The 18,683-nt window shown below is 34.3% G+C and overlaps 2 protein-coding genes across 6 annotated transcripts in view; one reads left to right on the forward strand and one right to left on the reverse strand.

The window, feature by feature from the left end:
• LOC121727779 (calbindin-32) overlaps positions 1-18,683 on the reverse strand; it is an 88,991-nt gene that overhangs the window by 19,280 nt on the left and 51,028 nt on the right. The window lies entirely within an intron of this gene.
• LOC121728543 lies at positions 1,462-18,634 on the forward strand. 3 transcript variants are annotated; one of them, XM_042116895.1, is made up of 4 exons: positions 1,462-1,487; positions 8,196-8,226; positions 8,496-8,626; positions 18,367-18,634. In XM_042116895.1, the coding sequence occupies exons 3-4, from the start codon at positions 8,496-8,498 to the stop codon at positions 18,593-18,595; spliced, it is 360 nt and encodes a 119-aa protein (XP_041972829.1). In that variant the 5' UTR covers positions 1,462-1,487; positions 8,196-8,226; the 3' UTR covers positions 18,596-18,634. The 3 variants fall into 3 exon arrangements, with proteins under 3 accessions (XP_041972829.1, XP_041972676.1, XP_041972747.1); XM_042116742.1 differs by lacking the exons at positions 1,462-1,487; positions 18,367-18,634 and adding an exon at positions 13,034-13,335 and having other exon boundaries at positions 8,194-8,226; XM_042116813.1 differs by lacking the exons at positions 1,462-1,487; positions 18,367-18,634 and adding an exon at positions 13,034-13,335 and having other exon boundaries at positions 8,197-8,226; positions 8,489-8,626.

Genomic DNA, 18,683 nt, shown 5'->3' on the forward strand with positions numbered 1-18,683 from the left:
ATACTTACGCATTTATAATATGAGGTTGGATAATTTGAATTTTGATTCTCGACCACTTTTGAAATTGTAAAGGAAACGTATCAAACCTTTTCTTGTTAAAGTTTTAATAAATGTAATATATGTTATAGGCCATCCCTTATTTTGAATCATTGAACTTATGTTGGTTTAAGCATTGTCTGTTATTTATTTTACTTTAGTGTAACGCAAACACTAGTGTTGTTTATTTATTCAAGGTACTGCAGGTATTTGTTTATGCAATGCAGATTTATCTCCAGCTGGGTGGAGGAACCAGCGTCCAGCACTCATTTGTTTATTAGATCAATGTCTAGGATCAATGCTGAGTGCGAGTTCTGGTCACTACTCGCCGTTATAAAGTCTAATATAATACTGATTCGGCGACATTAAAACAGTTTTTATCGAAAGAAATAAATACTTTCTTCAATATTTGCTCGCGCTAAAATCTCAATACTCAGGGCCTGATTACACCTACCGAGAAAAGTGGCGAGACAGTGCTCTCGGCCGAGCAGTGAGCATTCAGTATATTGATTGTGGATGTGCTCGGCCGAGGGCAATGTCTGGACTACTCGGTAGGCATACCAGGCCTTTAGTACAAGTTACAACGCAGGGCTAAAACTACTTACTATTGGTTTAAGATGCCGAAGTAAGCAGATTACAGCCCCAAGTCCTAACTAAACTTTCGTAAGTTATAAGGTAGGTTATAAGTATATTTATCACCTAATTTTATACACTTGTGAATACAGAATTATTAAAATAAAACGGATGCAGACAATAATAAGATAAGAAAAGTGGGTTTTTTCCTTTCTTTGTGATATTATTGTGATTAGTAACTGATTAATTGATGATATCAATTATAACAATATTCTATAACAAATCTTTACAAAACTATTATTTAACGGATTGTAAATTTTTGTCGAAATCGGCTCACAAACAGCGGAGGAATCGTTGAACAAAAAAAATCAAATTAAATCGAACATAACATCTCCTCCATTTTGAAAGTCGGTTAAAAATGTAGCCTATGTGTTAATCCAGGATGTCAGCTACCCCCTTGTAAAATTTTGTCGAAATCGGTCCAGCCGTTTAATCGTGAAGAAGTAACAAACATACAAACTCACAAACTCACATACTTTCGGCTTTATAATATTAGTAGGATTACTTCATTTGTTTGTAAAGAAAATAATTAAAACTCAGCACTAACGACGCGATACTATTCCGTTAAAAGCGATAGCTCCAGGAGGGGATTTCGCGAGGTTTATTTCGCGGAGTATTGCTAAAAATAATAACATACTAATTTTTTTATTTAAATTTAGATTAGTCCATGTTACAGACAAACAGATTAATACACTAGTAGCAATAATTCGTTAGAATCTTGTTAAAGTGATAAGATATTATCATGATAACGTATCGCGTATGGTCCAGACTCTAATATAAATATAGTCAGTCACGGGACTGAAGTTGTGTTTAAACATTGTTTGCTTTAACCTACTAAGACATAGGGAAAAAAATAATAATCTCAGAATCAATAAATAACACATAGAGAAAAAAATATCTAATAATCTCAGAATTAATAAAGTGCGTTAATGCTTTGTAACTACAAAGGTGAATTTGTTATGTTCAGTTTAAATAATTCGCTTCGATGCGCTTCGACTCTGCGCTAATATAAATTGACCCTTGGTAAAATGGTCAATGAGCTATTTATATATTTTGTATTTACGTAAAACCAATGTGTTATTTAATTCTGAGATTATTATTTTTTTCTGAGATTATTTTTGATCTTGATTTCGGTTGTGAAATACAATAAGTATTTTGAATTGTGTTTTTTGACGCTATGAAAATAAATGTTTTATACTTTTATTAAAGAAATAGTTTTTATAATCCCTGTATTTTTAAATAAATATAACAAGTAATAATTGTATTCTGATTTAAAAAAAAGTTTATTTTTATTGTACGAACCTATCGTTTACGTCGCCATAGACTTATTAGAGAATTATAAGCTTTAAAGACATGTAAATAGTAGGGGAGCCGAAAGTGCTATTCGTGTAGTTACTCGAGCGTCATAGAGACCTAGTAGGTTTTTTAAAATAAGTAAATTGATAAAAAATAAATTGAAGAGCGTTTTCTATCTATATTTGAATAGCGGTGAGTTCAGAAACTGCAGCCATTTTAAAGTTGTGAAAAAGAAAATATAATATTCAGAAAATTACTTATTTAGGTAAATTATAACAAGATTTTAGACAACAAGGACTAAATCATTTAGTTTAGTGCAACATAAAATATCTGTGAAGCTTAGTTAAAAAATATGAAGCTTTTTTTAAAGCTTTTATTTGCTCTGTATGTACCATCGAGGAAGTTAATTCCTATGCAATTGACGGACCAACGTTATTTGGTCGAATATGTCAATTCAATGTTAATTGTGATCTATCAGCTGGGTTTGACGTAACGCGACCAAACTACTTAGGTCCCCGATTTGCATAGGAATCAACTTCTCTGATAGTACATACATACAGAGCAAGCAAGTATGTATGTTACGGTGGAATTTTGGAACTCAATTTTAAAGTAGATATATTTAACCGATTGAGCTGAAATTTTAAAATGTCTCTACAGGCTAACCTAACCTTTATCGTCAGTGCTTTATGCGGAAGGTTCTTTGGGGTATAATACTAAATATCCCCTATCTTAATCTGACAGATCCGATGACATTTCAACATTCGAAAATAACTTTACGCGTGAGAAATCTGATTTCTGTGCCATAACTAGACACATGTCGAAAGCCTATACATTATACAAGCATGTCACGCTCGAGCATGTCGCGAAATCTCTTCTTGGGCTCCCCTACCATAATGAAAAGCTAAAAAAACATCGACTACGATATCCAACTCAGCAGATCTAATATGAGCATGAGCCAAAACCATACAACCTTCTAAAAGTATGGTCAATATATAGGGAATTCCCCGTTTTCCGGTCGATGTGTAGGGTCAGAATATTATTGGAGGCTGGCAGCGTGTGCTTCCCCACCTGCCCAAAACTAATTACTCAACTGACTACTTTTTGTGGAAAAACTTTCAGTTCAAATATTTGGTCAGCTTACAGCAACAAATAAATCTGGTTTAAATGTTTAGATTTTAGAGTTTTTTTTATCTCACCTACCTTGCAATAAATAGATAGTCTATTCATTGCAAAGCCGACTGTATACCTTTCTCACAAATCTATTGCTGTTGAAAAGTTTCAAATTCTAAAATATATATCAGTACAGCTGTAAACAAGTTATATAAAGTTATAAGTGCACAGTAGTAAAAATGTTTAGGTATAGATATAAGTAAATAATGATTATTATTATTGACTTTTTGTCAAGACACGTGTACTCGCGACAAAATGATAATATTATAAGCCTATAAAAATATCAACAAAACATGGTGATCGCAACCAACGGATTTTGACGTAACAAAGTTTTGTTCAAAATTAATATTGTTTTAACAATCAATCTTTAGCCTGAGCCATTTATAAACTAGGGCCATTAAAACGTTATTAAAAGGCACCTGACGCCAACTTCTAGCACAGCTGGTCACAGTTAAATGAGTATAAAAATGGATTTTCAATTGTGTTAGTAACGCTAAAACTCGAAAACGGCTGAACGGATTGGGCTAATTTTAGTCTTAAAATATTCGTAGAAGTCCAGTGAAGGTTTTAAAGTGACACGAAGTTCACCGGGACAGCTACTTATTTACTATACTGAATCCAACATTTATTTTATTTTTAAAGGGTGGATCACTTAGTGATTAAGTCACCCCCGTAATCAAAATCATTTTACAATAGTGAACTTAAGAATAAACAGTACTTAATTAAAATAATATAGCTAAAGCCTATTCTCACAACAAATTTTTACCGAAGGGATAATTATGCGTGAATAGAATTATATATTTTTGTACTAAGAAAAACTATTTAAATAGCTGTACAATAGTGGGTGGACGGACGGACGGACAGAGCGAAATTATTGCGGCTCCCTATGAACTTAAAAAGAGAAAAAAAACATTATGCTGCACGAAGACTAGCCTTATCTTATAACATTTATTAAGTTCTATATAGTGCAAAAGTATAATTCACTTAAAAAAATAACCCTCCTACTGACGCAGTCGAGTAATTAATGCTATTAGAGCTATTTTCATCACAGTCTTTACAATCTTAGCTGCTGGGGAAGAATTTAATCAGGAAATAGCATGACTTAAGCTGAAATTCAAGTCATCACAGATGGCAGCACATGTAACAGATAACATATTAGTAGAGATGTGCCGGTCATGCAAAGTCACGACTATACTGTACTCGGCGAAACATGGCGGTAGCGGTCATCGACTCCCTGTCCAAAAACTTGTTATTTGAATCGATGATTTCTAAAACAACATAACTAACATTTTTGCCGAAATTGAGTTTATAGGGATTTTGGATTTAGTCTATGGCCATTAATAAATTGTGCATTTAAACAACACAAATGCTTTGCGTTTTCTATGTAAATTGAACTGCTGAAAATACCGCTTAGTGTTAGAACAACATAACTGACTGACATTTCTCTTCGGTGATTGTTAGAACAACACAAGTGCATACAATGGGGATTGTCCATTTTTTTTAATTTTGCTCATTACAAAAACATTTCGAGGAATAAGGTCAGTGATCGTTTTTCTGTATTTAAACGAAAAAAATACCCATTAGTTACTTATATTTTTGAACAAATACGTTTAACCTTTATTTGACCTTCAATGGCGTAAATTCGACCAACATTACGTTTCGAACTTTTGGTACCGATATATTAAAAAAATTTAAGATATCAAAAAGTTAATTTCCTATGTCCCTGATACCCTTAAAGACTTCTATGATGAAATTTTGGAGTGGCCAACCACAACAGTAGAAACTGTAGATGAAGTGGGAGATGATGCATAACTATAAAAGTAGGCATAGGCAATAGCAACATTATGTTATGATTTTAAGATTAATAAAGTTGAATAAATATGAGTATTTGAGTTATTATTTTATGTCACAGTAGTTTCTTGGGTATCAAAACAACACAAGTAACAGATTTAATGTCAAAAGCACATAAGTGAAAAACTTTATTATCCATTTATTTATACTAAAATAAAATAAAAAGGATGTATAAAAAAACATTATTAGGAGCTATATATACAGAAATATAAAATATAATCTACATAATTATATATTACTTGCATTATCAAAAATTATCCAGGTTTTTGTGTCTCCTGAAAATTTTACTTTTAGTTACTTATGTTGTTTTAGAAATCATTGATTCATTTTCTATATAAACTGAGATTGACAGTGAAGTGTCAGATGTTGTCAATCGCGGCTTTGTATAGAAAATGACAAGTTTTTTAAAGGGAGTCAATGATCGCTACCGCCAAGCTTCGCAGAGTACAGTATAGCCGACTAGTCGAATAGTCGGCTGCAAATAAGCCGACTAATCGGCCAACTAGTTGGCCAAGCCGATCATGGTATCGGAAGTTTCCGTAATGCTTTTTTTATTCCTGATTCACGGGTAAGTCGCCGCCTGCGAAGGTGTCGGATCGTGTGAATGTTTACTTCGGGTACGTTACTTTTTTGTTTTTATAATACAGTTGATGGTTTTCAAGAAATATTTCATGTAATTACATGCAATCTTGATTTAATAATACATACTTAATTAGTTGTTAAAAAATATATAAAAAAATATTTCTTTACTAGCAAGTAATTTCAGAAAGTCCTCGCAAATATACGCTCGGCCCATAAATATTCAAAAGTGTAGCTGTGCTACGCTACACTACGTTCATCTACGCCGTAGAGCAACGTAGAAGGCATCTACGGAGTCTATATGCCTTCTACGTTGTTCTTAAAACCTGTTAAACCTGTTAAATTCTATACAAAAACAAAAGAATTATGAAAATCGGTCCACAAACGGCGAAGTTGTGGTTGATCATTGGGTTGAACATACAAAAACAAATATATACAGACGAACAAATAAGGGAGCATACCTACTACGTGACCTACTTTTTAAGATTTTTTGACCCCCCCACCCCTCCCCATGGTGACCACGCGTAGTATATACCAAGACCCCCCTTCAATTGTTTACGTGGTATTGACAATAATTTTTAATCATTTTGTAAGTTGAAAGAATAGATAGCAAATGAAAATAATTTGACTTATATTTGTGCTTATTAAGTTATTACAAAAGACTCTTTGCAAGTTAAGTATAATAATTATTGTACTACTTAGTTAAATATAGGAATAAAAATAATAATCACCAAAAATACTTTCATACCCAATAGTTTGCCAAAAAGAAATACTTGACACCAATATTTATAATAATTATTACTACTTAATTATATATGGGAATAATAATAATGATCACCAAAAAATATAGATATATTTTTTGCTTAAAGTGAGTTTACTGTGAAAGTAGCAGCGCTGAATGAGCAACATTTTTTTCACTTTTGTATGGGCAAGCGCCCCAGTGAGCGATTTTCTCCATACAAAAGTGAAAAACAATTTGGTCTTTCAGCGCTGCTACTTTCACAGTGAACTCTATGTACACATACACACCCTAAAGTATGAGTATATGTGGGAGAGCCATGCTTCGGCACGAATGGGCCGGCTCGACCGGAGAAATATCACGTTCTCACAGAAAACCGACGTGAAACAGCGCTTGCGCTGTGTTTCGCCGAGTGAGTGAGTTTACCGGAGGCCCAATCCTCTACCCTATTCCCTTCCCTACGCTCCCCTATTACCCTATTCCCTCTTAAAAGACCGGCAACGCACCTGCAGCTCTTTTGATGCTGCGAGTGTCCATGGGCGACGGAAGTCCATCAGGTGACCTGTTTGCTCGTTTGCCCCCTTATTTCATAAAAAATGTATAATATATAGTATAATAACTAGCGACCCGCCCCGGCTTCGCACGGGTATAAAATATATAGCGACTGAAAAAATTATTAAAATCGATTCAGCAGTTTTGATTTATATAACTACCGGTGGCCCGCATTGGGCGGTACCGCCGCAAAAGCTAAGTCTCGCAATTTTTTAATATGTAATATTATCTTCGAAAATATTCATTCATGTACTGTAAAGGGCCATATACATCTATATTAAATTTACAATGTATTTAAAGTGTTTTATTGTAAAAGTATTAATGCCAAATTGGTTAAAATCGCTTCGAATATTAACCATTATTTGTCGTTAAAAGTAAATGACAAAAACTTTTATTGTGGGATATCCATAAGAGATAGACATATGCTATTGCCGAGTTTTCTGTAGACCTTTTCAATGTTTACAATACTTGGTAGTTGGTACATTATTTTGATAAATCTTGTAGGGTTCAGCCTGCGTTTGCGTTTGAAAAAATCACATTAGAAACTCCAACAGTATTTCTCCACTATTGGAATGTTATTACTTATTCCTTCCTCCTCCTCTTGAATCAATTCACATCATCACATCATCACACATCTTTTAAAGATAACCGCATCAAAATCCGTTGCGCAGTTTTGAAGATTAAAGGGAACAAAGGGACATGAGGGAAAAAACTTTGTTTTATAATATTTAGTGATAGTCTAAAATTACAATAGAACAATCAGAGAAAATAATTTCTAGGCAGATGGCGGACCTAAGTAATTTGGTCGCATTTAAAGTTAAACTCAACTGACAGATCACAATTAACATTTAATTGACATAATCTTTGTTTAATTGACAGTTGGTCGGCAGTTCTCTCGGCGAAATTGACTACGTGACAAAACCTCTCGTGACCGAGCGTAGTATTTTGAAGACCCCCCCCTAAATGGGTCACGTAGTATGGGTATGCTCCCTAAGCTCCTCCTTTTTGGAAGTCGGTTAAAAATGAAAACGATACGATCAGTGCGTTGTGGCTAGATTTGCCTTTAGCTTTTAAGTTTTTTTCTGTATAAAAACAGTAGGAATTATTCTAGTACCAGTTCCATAAGGATTAACAACTCACAGACAAACAGATTATTATACAGTAGTAATAATTAACGCTGATAAAAGTGATAGTGAGGAAGTGAACAAATAACGCGATGAGTCAGGTTTCCTTTGAATCTTGTTCTAGTGATAAGATATTATCATGATAACGTATCGCGTATGGTCGTGAGACTAATATAAATATAGTCAGTCACGGGACTGAGGTTGTGTTTAAAAATTGTTTTAACGTACTAAAACTAACATACAAAGGTAAGTGAAAAATCGAAAGAAATAATTTTTAAGTAAATTATACTTCCAATGTGAAATCTAATGATAACCTAACATCGAGATGTTGCGGCTAGATGAAATAAATCAAAGAAAAATACTGATTATGAATTACGATAGTTCATTACTATTTGCGCTTGAAGAAAAACAATTATTGTGTCTACTTCAAAATCATAGTCTGAACCATCATAAAATAATTCAGAAGTTCAGACTTTTATCAAACGATGCCTTTCAGAAAAATCGTAACATTCCAGATGAAATTGATCGTAACTCTGCTGCTGCTGAGCGCGGCCGTGGTCAGCTTCGCGGCCGTCGCCAAGGCCCCCGCCGCCCGCGCCAACCTCAGCATCGGCAGCATCGGACCGCGGGACAGACTGCTGCATAGGTAAATATACGAGCAGCACCCGATTACTGATCGCTTTTCACCTGATTACCATTTTTCGCGAGTTTTTTAGGCTTCTTGAAGACGAACGGCACTTGTCGATGGCACGCGTTGACGGCACGCGTCGACGGCAATCGACGGCAATCGACGTCAGCGGTCGACAGTTCATATTCATATTTCTTTATTTGCTTCAAAAGTGGTACATTTTGGTGTTACAGAACTATGATAATCTTTGCATGATCGCACTTTTTATTAGTAATATAGCATGGAAATTTTTGAGCACTCATTCTAAATAAGTCCATTAATTTCCATTTAATTACATTTTATACTATAAATAATTCAATATACTTAGTACAAAAAATTAATACAACATTAAGAATAATAAACCCTTACATGTCCTAATCTTACAAGCTAATAATACTACATTCATTCAAATTTCAGTTGATTTCAAAATAATAATTCAATGTCAATAATATGAGTGTGCGATATTTGAAAAATAATATTTAATTTAAAGTATACCTAATCATCAGATTTTATTACTCATTTAGGAATTTTGTGATAATATAACATAATAATTATAATAAAATAAATTAATACAACATTCTAAATAATAACCCTTGCATGTCCTAATCTTACTAGCTAATAAAATTACATTAATTCAAATTTCGATTGATTTCAAAGTAATAATTCAATGTCAATAATAATATATTATGATTTCAAAATAATAATTCTATGTCCATTATAATACAATTAAAATATATTTTAACAAAAATGTTAAATGTCAACAGTATTATAATCATATAATTTTATTACTCATTTAAGAATTCTGTGATAGAATAATAATTTTTTACCTTAAGCCATTTTATAATTTATTTTTTAAATTTATTGTAAGGTAGGGATTTTATGGTTGTTGGGGTAGCGTTGTAGGCCTTTATGCACATGGCATAATATTCTTTTTGATAAAGACTCGTTCTGGGAATGATATGTAATACGAAACGTAGTTGCCGTCTGCCGTCGACAAGTGCCGATCTGTACGAACATTTTCGAACCGCTTGTATTTGTCATTGATGAGATGACGTTAAAAAAGTGTATTAATAAATATATTTAAACCTATTTAAACGAACAAAAGTTTTAAGTTTAATACTCACATACACCGGTGAATAGATCGTGACTTTTCTTACAACTTTACATAGTTTCATTATGGCATGTATTTAAATCAATATCTGTATACCTATTCCCTTTTCTCGATCAAAATATTTGAAAGTTTCACCAAAAATACTGACTTGCACACTAATCATGCACCCTAAATAATGCGAATTCAGTATACTATTTAAAGTTATTTGCGAAACTGTTTTACAGAACGAATAACTATTATTAAAATAGTATATCTAACAATACCTTAGTTGAACAAACATACTACAACTTTTTAAAGGAAACCCATCACTCTTTTATTCTAAATAAAATCTAATTTAATCTCTTATGTTCATATAATTAAGAACTCATAAAATCATCAAGTGCTAACTTAACATGGACTAAACTTTGGCACAGTGAATGGTAACTCAGTTTATAAACAATAATAATAAACAATCGGCAAAGAGCGAGCGAGAGTCGGATTCGCGCACAAAGGGTTCCTTGCCGATATATTGCAAAATAATTAAGCCTCCGGCTTAGGAATTGCACTCTAGGGGTTGACAAGCTACTAAAGAAAAAAAAAAGAAAAAACAACTGGCTTTAATTATAAGTCGACGGAGCCACGCTACGCGGGGCTCCTGCTTCTAGGTGGTTCACAAAAAATAACCACGATGGCTAAGGCGCAGCGTAGCCGCTGCGCTACGCTCCCGCCTGAGCCATCTAACCTAACCCAATTAAGTCGTATTGGGCCAACATTGCTATTAATTATTATGAATCATTAATAAATTTATTAACCCATACAATTACAATACAGTAGTGAATTTTGATAATTTTTCTTAATTTTTATCAAGAAACCTTGAATTATATAGTTTTGGAATGATAAAATCTTTCACCATCCTGCCTAGCATACGCCAACGAGATATCTCACTCTCGAGATAATTAAAAACTACTCGTCTCATAATGTCAAAATATCGACATTATCTCTACCAGACTCTATAAAAATGTGTTATTTCTATAATGGGTCTACGCGAGAAAAAATGTTTGTCATGCTAGGGTCAATAGAGATGAAGAGACAAATCAACAAACATCGAGAAAACATGTAGAGTGAGATATCTCGTTGGCGTATGCTAAGCAGGCAGATCTCATCATAATTACCAAAAATCTTTGTCGCTAACACAGAAATAGATCAAGATATATCTGTGGTCGCTAAAGAGTAAAGAGCAAGCGCAAAGGAGTGAGTGCGGCGTTAGATGAGGAGGCCCCGACATGTTTTTCAGTAAAACAGAGAAACAAAAAGATAATAAAGTTAGGTTAAAAATATTTTAGTTGCACGATTTGTCAATTTGTAGACTTGTTTTGATAATAGAAATAAAATAGAAAGAAAAGATTGTCCAATTTAGAGTGCAAGTTAGTATTTTTGATAAACAATTTAAATTTTATTTTTACAAATAATATATCCGATGTATGAACCATATTTTTGGTGTGAATTCGGTTATAAAGGTCGTCTCGTTTTGTATGGTGTTTAAGTTTTTTTTAAGGACATGTTCAGTTAATCAATTGTTTTTTGATCATCATTAGTTCTTCTGGTATGCATTCAGTTAATTAGCGGAGTTAAGGTAGTGTGCTGAAAAATTATTCTGATGTGCATTTAATAATATCCGTCATAATAATAGGTTTACGATAACACTGCTTTACTTCAATAAATATTTAAGTACAATCTATTAAGTATAATACTGGACATGTTAAACGGATATTAATAGAAGGAAAATATTTTTATAAGTAAATAAAAAACCCAAATGATTTCCAATGTTATTTAATAATTATCCAATTTTCATTTAGACAATTGGATACTTAGTCCCTCGGGAATAAAATGTTTATTTTTTGATTTGGATGCTCAGCAAAAACCTTTTAGTACAACTTAGGGAGCGAATGTCCCGAGCAACGTGCAATTATGTAAATCGTAGCAATTTTCGTTTCTCCTGGTTATTCCATTTTAATATCGAAATGTTTAGCCCCATTCTCCTCTATTTGATTTTTAATTTTTCGCTTTACGTTTAAATTTCTTTATTATAATGCTTTGAAACCTGTTAATATTGAAAGTTTTGTACCAAATAATGAAACGATTGTTAAACCATAATAACTGTGATTAAGAGTTGTCGTTTTTTCTTTAGGTTAGCTTAATAATAATTTATTAAAATTACCAAGTTTTTATTGGTGAAAAATCTGACTAAAATTTAAAAAAACATGATTCTTCGAGACTTCCTCAAACAATGTCTACAACTGGGAAAAATTACCAAATATTTAGGACCTTTATAACAATTACAATCCAAGACCGTCTAACTAAAAAACCTAAGGTATTTAAATAAGAAACTCTATCGAAAAGGCTCTTAATTTTATTGGGAATAAACATTAAACGTCAGGAATCGTAGGGGCGCGATAAGGCTCGATAACAAAGCCAGTTCCCAACCAATTCCAGTGAAATGGGAGCTTTAGGAGAATGAAATGGGACCTTTAGCGGATACATCGGGTTAAGCCTACCCCAATAAAACTTATTTTAGCTTCCTGACGAAATTTTATGTATATTATTAAGTAGATTTACGTAGTTCATTCCAAAGTATAATTCATACGTTTATATATTTGACGACCTCTGTGGCCCAGTAGTCGGGCTGTCGATGTCGGTAGCTCAAGCCGGGGGTCGCGGGTTCGAATCCCGCCGACGGAACAAAAAGTTTTTAAAGTTCCTGGGTCATGGATGTGTATTAATTATTAAATATGTGTATCATATAATAAAAATCTTAAAGATATGTATAGTATAAAAAGTATTAAATATATTTCCGTTGTCTGGTACCACGGGGCCAGACTAACGTGGTGTGAAGCGTCCATAGATATTATTATTATTATTATTATATTATATGGCAAATTAGTAGAGACTTCGCGGATGACTTTTTTAGCCTTTAGGTAAATCATGACGATGAAAATACGTGACCACTTTACACACACAGATACAAAGATAAAATAAATTTAAATGTTTGTCGTAGAGTGTAGACAACAAAGATATAATAATAATGACGATATTGGAATGAAAGGATTCATCGACCATATTACCTCATTTTACCATAACTCACAAAATCATTTTACAATTACTTCAAGATACAGCAAACAGATGTTTGGAACAGATAACAAAGATAAGATCAAGAGCGCATAAAACGCATCTCAAGAAAACCCTAAAACTCATCACAAAAGCCATTATCATCATACTCAAATCTCTGAAACTTCCAGAGGCTACCTCTACCGCCAAGGCGTGCCCAACTCCATCCAATACCAAGACTACATGTACCGCGGCAACGCGACTAACAGGATATCAGCGATTCGGGCCTTCGAAGTCGGGTACACCCAGTACGCTAGTCCCTGGTTGATCCAGGGCGGACTTGGGTACAACTACGCTACTATCAGGGTCCAGTCTGCCAGAGGATGGGGATACTACTACAGTATCGAGATCTATGGACAGTAAAGAGCTGGATAAAGGACGTTTTTGATATTGATTTTGGTTTTGAAATATAATATTTGAAATGTATTTTTATGTTGATATTATGATAATAAACGTTTTGTATTTTTTGTACTTTTTAATTTTGTTTTACCGATTACGCCGAAGCCAAAAGGAAGCCTATGAACGCAAACTGTAATATAGCCCGTACGCTACGATCCGATTTTAGTAAATTTAAGTGTCAATTTAAAGAACCAAGAGTAGAGTCACTTAGATTGGATCAATTGATGTTGATTAATTAAAACATCAAACATAATCAGATAAAGCGTCGACTACAATATGAAAATCACAGTCATTCCACTTTGACCAACTAAACTAACCAACTGGTTGTGCAGAATGGAACTCGGTAAAGGAATAATTCCAATCTAACCAACTGGTTGATCCCATATTTTTTTTTGAAAAAACTATTCTAGTTAGACCAACTGGTTGTGCAGAATGGAACTCGATGACTACCTTCCACTTTGACCAACTAAACTAGCCAATTACTGGTTTAATGCAGATTAATAAAAACAAATGACAATCTAAAAACAAAACCTACCTTTTCAATAGTCGTGTTCGTACTTCGTAGGCGTAATTTTTTAGCGCATGCGCTGCAAAAACCTTTTATTGCCCATGTCAAAATCATGGCAACGACAATGTACACGTTGTTTTAACTTGTCAGGTAACTAAGTATATTATAAACAACTTTGCTCGTGGCGTTGCCATGACATTGACATGTTTTGGACATGCGCAATAAAAGGGTTTGCGGCGCATGCGCCAGAAATTACGCCGACGAACACAACATAAAGTAACTTCAATTTCACTAACCAGTTGGTTAAAGAATAGAAACAAAAATGTTTGAATAAAGCTTTAATTTTAATCTTAAAAACCAAACCACAAAAAAATTAAGTAATTATCTCAATTTTTCGAGCGCGTGTCCTACTGAGATCTCACCAGATAAACATTGTAGCATGATCTGTCTGATGACGTCATCTCTAATGATGTATTGTTTCTTTCAGCAGATCTACATTATTTAAGTGTAGTGTAATGTTTGTTGAATAAATGTTTAATTATTATTAAAAAATAGCATTTTTGGTCGGTAGCCATAATAATTATAACCTAAAACCGTTCTAAAAGTAATGTCAATATGTCAGGAATTCCCCGTTTTCCGGTCGATGTGTGGGGTCAGAGTAGGGTTGCCAACTCTCGAAAGGACCAACCCGGGATAATTGTAGGGGGGATTGAGAAAAAACATAGTCTCAGGACAATTTCTCTCTTTCAATTTCGTAAAGAAGTCATTAGTAAGCCCAGTTTTATTGGAGGCTAGCAGCGTGTGCGGCCCCACCCGACCCAAAACTAATTACCCAAATGACTTCTTTTTGTGGAAAAACTTTCAGTTCAAATATTTGGCAGTTTATGGTAAAAATGAAGATGCTAAACTTTCTCACAAATCTATTGCTGTTTCAAAACTTATATCAGTACAGTTAATAGTTTTTGCAACTTTTGTTCAAAATAAATTGTTTTATAAAATCAATCTTTAGCCGGTGCCATTTAAAAACTAAGATCATTAAAACGTTATTTAAAGGCACCTGACGCCAACTTCCAGCACAGCTGGTTATACTTAAATGGGTCGCAGCGAGTTTACAAACTTTTTATATTATTACTAGATGTCCCGCGCGGCTTCGCCCGCGTAAATTAGGAATTTTACAGAAACCGTACATTTTCCCATAAAAAAATATTTTCCCCGTTTTTCCCGCATTTTCCTGAGTTTCTTCGGTCGTATTAGTCTTAGCGTGATAATATATTATATAATATAGCCTATAGTCTTACTCGATAAATGATCAATCTAACACTGAGATAAGTTTTTAAATCGGACCTGTAGTTCCTGAGATTGACGCGTTCAAGCAAACATACTCTTCAATGTTGTTATATTAGTAAGTACCTGATGGACTTGTGTTACAGGTACCAGACAACGGAAATATATTTAATACTTTTATACTATACATATATTTAAGATTTTTATTATATGATACACATATTTAATACACATCCATGACCCAGGAACTTTGAAAACTTTTTGTTCCGTCGGCGGGATTTGAACCCGCAACCTCCGGCTTGAGCTACCAACGCGCTCACCACTGAGCCACAGAGGTCGTCAAACTATTTTTAGACATAAAATAAAGATTTTTTTTAATTATCGCTTGACAAACTCGAGTCTCGATCTAAAAGACTATGAAATGGTATAATATGGTAGTGATGATGATGATGATGATGATGATGATGATGATGATGAATGTAATTTGCATAGTAGCATATGGTTCCTGTTCTTAAAACAACGCCGAAACTCCCAAACTTGTATCTATAAAGAATCAAGAGTTCTCTCAGCACCTTCCGAACCACGGTATACCAGGTATATCTCGGTGCAAAATCTTACTTGTTGGTAGCATATGCTTAGAATACTTCTCACGTAACCGAAGTCACCACACGTTTCCCTATAAGTTTTGAGGAGTTCCCTCGATTACTTATGGATCCTTCATCAGATCACCACTTTTGTGAATATAAAAATCGGGTAACATACGGCGGAGTAATCGTTGAATATAAGAAAACGAACATAACACCTCCCCCATTTTGAAAGTCGGTTAAAATTGTAGCCTATGTGTTATTCTGATGTATAAGCCATATTATTGTAAAGTTTCATTAAAATCCGTTCAATAGTTTTTGCGTGAAAGAGTAACAAACATCCATACATCCACACATCCATACATCCAAACAAACTTTCGCCTTTATAATATTAGTAGGATGTAGCCTATAATATATTATCACGCTAAGACCAATAGAAGCGGAGCACCAATGAAGAATGTTTCAAAATCGGGTGATTTTTCCTATTGTGCTGCGTAAACGATAAAAGTTTCGCAAAAATTGGCAGAATTTTCTTTATTTACCCATGAATTAGTTACTCTCTCAGGTCTGTGGCTGTTTGGTTGTTCGTTTTGTTCGGTGTTGCTATGTGTCTGTGCGGATGATTTTCTTGCTCTCTGTATTCGATGCCTATCCCTATTCTGGCTGAGGCGAGCCTCACGCTCTACAGATGATTCTCTTTCTCTCTGTATCCGAATTCTATCATTTTTCCGACTGAGGCGAGCCTCACGCTCTACAGACGATTCTCTTTCTCTCTGTATCCGAATTCTATCATTTTTCCGACTGAGGCGAGCCTCACGCTCTACAGACGATTCTCTTTCTCTCTGTATCCGATTTCTATCACTATTCTGGCTGAGGCGAGTCTCACGTTCCGTTGACGATTCTTCATCTCTTGCTGAACGTGCTCTTTTGGCATTCACTGTACTACGACCTAAGCAACAAATAACCCAATCGCAAAGCAAAAACAAAAGTCCGTTTTTCTAACGCAAGTCAAATATATTTTTATCGACAATTCAGAAACCAAAGAACCAGAAACAATGAATATCTGAAAGAAAGCGCTGTGGTTGCTCCTCTGCGTTACCGTCTGCACAACCACACAATGACGAAATACACTATCTACTACAATAACATAAGCCCGAAGCTTATGAGAGCCCCCGGCCGGTTCTGCCGTAACCGCTATGTCCCTCGGCCGCCGCCGCGCGACATATTTTTTGATTCCGCGTAAGTTTATACGTTTGAAAACTTCTAAAGTATTGATCGAAATTGTATAGTGTAAAAGACAATTATAATCTACATTTAATGTCTTAGCTTCCAAACATGTTTATTTGGATAAGGGTTAATGTTGTAAATTGTTAAAATCGCTTCGTAAATAAGCCATTATTTTTCGTAAAAAGTAAAGAACAAAAATGGCTATTGTGAGTTATCCCTAAGAAATAGACATATACCATCGCGGACTTTTTTGTTTACCTAATTAAGGTGTACAATACTGTAGTACATTATTTTGATCTATCTCGTAGGGTTTAGCCAGCGTTTGCAATATAAACGCAAAAAAATGAATTTATTTACGACATAACATTAGAAACCTCTAAAATTATCAGTGTTTCTCTACCATATTATGCATATGTTATACATATAAACCTTCCTCTTGAAACACTCAATCTATTAAAAAAAACCGCATCAAAATCCGTTGAGTAGTTTTAAAGATCTAAGCATACATACACACATACAGACAGCGGAAAGCGACTTTGTTTTATACTATTTAGAGAAGTCAAAACTTTTAAGACGGGAAAATTGTGTTGGATGCGTTAATAAATTTATTTTTGTACTAAGAAGAAAAAATTTAAATAGCTGTATAATAGTGGGTGGAAGGATGGACGGAGAAGCAAAATAATTATAAGAGCCGGTTATTATAGAACTCTAAATGTGAAAAACCTAACATTTTGCTGCACGAAGACAAGTCTTATAATACCTATTTCATAGGTATATCAAGTTCTATAGTCGCAGTCGAGTAATAAATGGTATAACAGCTATTTTAATCACAGTCTTTGCAATTTAAGCTGCTGGGGAAGAATTTAATCAGGAAATAGTATTTCTTACTAAAACTGATATACTCAGGTATTTGCTAGTTCTGTAGTCTAAAATCATAAAAAACTTTCAAAGATAACTCCTATAGTTTACTACCTATAATTAAGGTTCGTAAATTAGAATTCTGAGGTCAATAAAATAAATATTATCACGTCCTCCTAGCCATTAGTTACTGTCAGCGCCAGGTAAAAGGTATGCCAGAAAAGGTCTGGTATAGGACAGGTCCTGTCCAATTCCAACTCGGACACTCGACACGACAGTTTTTACCCGACTGCCGGGAGGGTTATTTTCTGAAGAATCGTAAGTTTTTCTGTCTTTACTCTTTTGCTATAGTAAACTTCTCCTTCGGTGAAAGCCAGAAAGTTTTTACTTTTTGTTATTGTATCGGTGGTTACAAAATAAGCACAAAATGATTATACCTACTTTGTGATTTTATATTTGATTTCGAGAAAATGTTTGTATCAAAATATATATTTTGTTTGTATATAAGATTAGCGCAATATGTCATCTACCTATGAATCTACCTGATAGTACTTTTTTTTGTAACGTGGGAGGAAATTAAAAAATATTTTTTTATATTTTCCAGGTCGTACCCATACCGCGAGGGTCGTCCGTACACCATCCAGTATGAAGACATCGTGTACCGCGGTAACGCCACCACGTACATAACAGCTGTGCAGGCGACGGAGATAGGGGGAGCCTACTCCACTGCCTGGATCCTCGCCGGGGGAGTCGGGCACAGCAACGTGACAGTCCGCGTACAGTCCGCCGCGGGCTACGGCTACTACTACGTTGTTGACGTTTGGGGACATTAAAGGTGTTGTTGGTATAATTGATGTTTTCATTTGTGTACAGAGAAATTGATTATTATGAAAATGACGGGTTTGTTATAAGCAGATCTGG

Source organism: Aricia agestis, chromosome 1, assembly GCF_905147365.1.
Source record: "Aricia agestis chromosome 1, ilAriAges1.1, whole genome shotgun sequence".
In the NCBI taxonomy this organism is placed as follows: Eukaryota; Metazoa; Arthropoda; class Insecta; order Lepidoptera; family Lycaenidae; genus Aricia; species Aricia agestis.